This window comes from Myripristis murdjan, chromosome 2 (genome assembly GCF_902150065.1).
Source record: "Myripristis murdjan chromosome 2, fMyrMur1.1, whole genome shotgun sequence".
NCBI classification, from domain to species: Eukaryota; Metazoa; Chordata; class Actinopteri; order Holocentriformes; family Holocentridae; genus Myripristis; species Myripristis murdjan.
Window position 1 is genome coordinate 20538198 of NC_043981.1, and position 2500 is coordinate 20540697.

At 43.8% G+C, this 2500-nt stretch overlaps 1 protein-coding gene across 3 annotated transcripts in view; it reads right to left on the minus strand.

The window, feature by feature from the left end:
- The window catches only part of xdh (xanthine dehydrogenase), a 24071-nt gene that overhangs the window by 6072 nt on the left and 15499 nt on the right, over positions 1 to 2500 (minus strand). For all 3 annotated transcript variants that reach the window (XM_030067649.1, XM_030067659.1, XM_030067639.1), the window contains exons 24-27: positions 2488 to 2500; positions 1320 to 1511; positions 693 to 838; positions 1 to 51 (exon numbers count right to left, since the gene is read on the minus strand). The exon at positions 1 to 51 is cut by the window's left edge and continues 31 nt beyond it; the exon at positions 2488 to 2500 is cut by the window's right edge and continues 74 nt beyond it. In XM_030067649.1, coding sequence (XP_029923509.1) covers positions 1 to 51; positions 693 to 838; positions 1320 to 1511; positions 2488 to 2500 — 402 coding nt within the window. The remainder of the gene's footprint in view (positions 52 to 692; positions 839 to 1319; positions 1512 to 2487) is intronic.

The following is a 2500-nucleotide window of genomic DNA, read 5'->3' on the forward strand; positions in this document are numbered from 1 at the left end:
CCGAACTTGGTGGGCACGACGGCCACGCCCCTCTTGGTCCAGCGGTTCTGCCTGACAGGAAACAGGAAACAGGAAACAGGAAGTCACGGTCTCTGCATTCAAACTGTCATCGTGACACCTGGGACTCAGGTGGTGTGACTGTGTCCACTGGAAAGTAGATCCGTAACCTTACGCCCAAACACCAACAAACAAACAAACAAACAAACAACTCCTAGTTCCCATGTTGTGTCTTCACAGCTGTTCCCTCCTGGCGTAAGGTTACCATGTGGACGTTTCCTGCAGACGCTTCCTGCCGGATCTACTTTCCACTGCAAACCAGATAATAACAAGAAAAGGGACGTTTCATTTCCTTAAAAAAAATGGGAACCGGGACTTATAACTGTCCCGATTTCACAACAGTATTAATATTAATATGATATTAATACTAATATTAGGAAGTTGAAACTGAAATGTGCTGCTGATGTTTTGTTTTTGTTTTTTTAAACAAATCTGCTGTTCATTTTTCTGTAACATTTTTTTCATAGTTTCTCGCTCACTTTCAGGTCATTTCTCACTCAGTTTGCTCTCCACCTGTTTTTCGTGCTTTTGAAAGACATCAGGGGAATCTGCTCGGGTTTCAAAGAGTTACTTTGTCATTTTGAAGAATAAAAATCAATAATCAAATAAATCAATAAATCAAACAGGCGGCCCACCTGTTGTAGAGCTGCACGGCGTCCCGGCGCTGCTGGTACTGCGAGCGGGACAGACACTCGTCCCAGCAGCGGTCCAGGGTGAACTGCTCCAGCCGCTGGTTGAAGGGCGTGGCGTCGCCCTCCTGGTACAGGTTGAGGCGCCGCACCTGCAGGGAGGGGCAGGACCGTCAGCGGGACACACACACACACATTTACCAGTTCTACGGAGAACGTGTCGCTGTTCTCCTGCAGGAACAAGGCTCTGCAGAGAACGTGGCCCCTGATCTGTTCACCAAGTCGCCACTGAAGTCTGTCGACCAATCAGAGGCAGAGATACTGCAACTACTACTAATCTGAAGATTCTGAGATTAAAGTCATAAATTTAGGAGGGAAAAAAAAATTCAAAACATTTTTGAGATTCTAACTTTTTTTCTCTGATTTCTTTAATATTCATTGTTCTTCATGTGTGGCCTCATGCTCCTCTGACTCCAGAATAAAATCATTAATAATATAAAACTACATTATTAATATTAACAACAACAACAACAACAATAATAATAAATAAATACATGACTAATATACATATCATAATAAAATAATAAATAAAAATAACAGCCTACACCTTTATAGTGTATCTTTAGTTTTTACCTGGTCGGGCGGCAGCTTCAGGCTCTGGGCCACGTCGGTCACCCAGCTCTCAGCGACCATCATGCCTTGCGGCCCGCCGAAGCCCCTGAAGGCGGTGTTGGACGCCAGGTTGGTGCGGCACACGAAGCCGCGGCCGCGCACGTTGGCCACGCTGTACGAGTTCTCCATGTGGAACAGAGCGCGCTCCATCACCTGGGGACGGGAGGCAGGACGTCACAGGACAAAAAGACAAAATAGAAAAAAAACCCTGCATATTTTAAAATTCGTAAGTAATTGGGTCGATGATAAAATGATAAATTATATAAAAAATAATTAACATAAAAATGTATAATATAAATATATAAAATATTAATGTGATAAAATATTTAAAAAAGAAAAAATAGAAAAATATAACTTAAAATAAAAAACCTTGTATCAGTCAAATAATAAGAATATTAACCAAATAAATATTCATAAAACATCAGGATTATTATTTGTATTGTGCCTTTCAAGACACTCAGAGATGCTTTATATCAAAAAGAAAAAGAGAAGAAGGAAAGTAAAAAATATATCTGAGAAAAGTAAATAAAATAAAAGCGATGAAACCTCTAGAAAATATGAAACAATTAGAAAGAGCTGCAATAAAAATATTTAAAAACTATTCAGAGGTTGAGAACAAACAAACAAACAAAACAGCCCTGGTTGGTCAATGAACCCCAAAATGTAAATATATAGACTGTCAATCAGAAGGGGCCGCCTCGTTAACCAATCAGAGGGGCCGGCTCGTTGACCAATCAGAGGGGCCGGCTCGTTGACCAATCACAGGGGCCGGCTCGTTAACCAATCAGAGGGGCCGCCTCGTTGACCAATAAGAGAGGCCGGCTCGTTAACCAATCAAAGGGGCCGCCTCGTTAACCAATCAGAGGGGCCGGCTCGTTGACCAATCAGAGGGGTCGGCTCGTTAACCAATCAAAGGGGCCGGCTGGTTGACCAATCAGAGTGGCCGTCTCGTTAACCAATCAGAGTGGCCGCCTCGTTAACCAATCAAAGGGGCCGGCTCGTTGACCAATAAGAGGGGCCGGCTCGTTAACCAATCAGAGGGGCCGGCTCATTAACCAATCAGAGGGGCCGCCTCGTTGACCAATCAGAGGGGCCGTCTCGTTGACCAATCAGAGGGCTGGGTGCTCACGGGCAGCGACAGG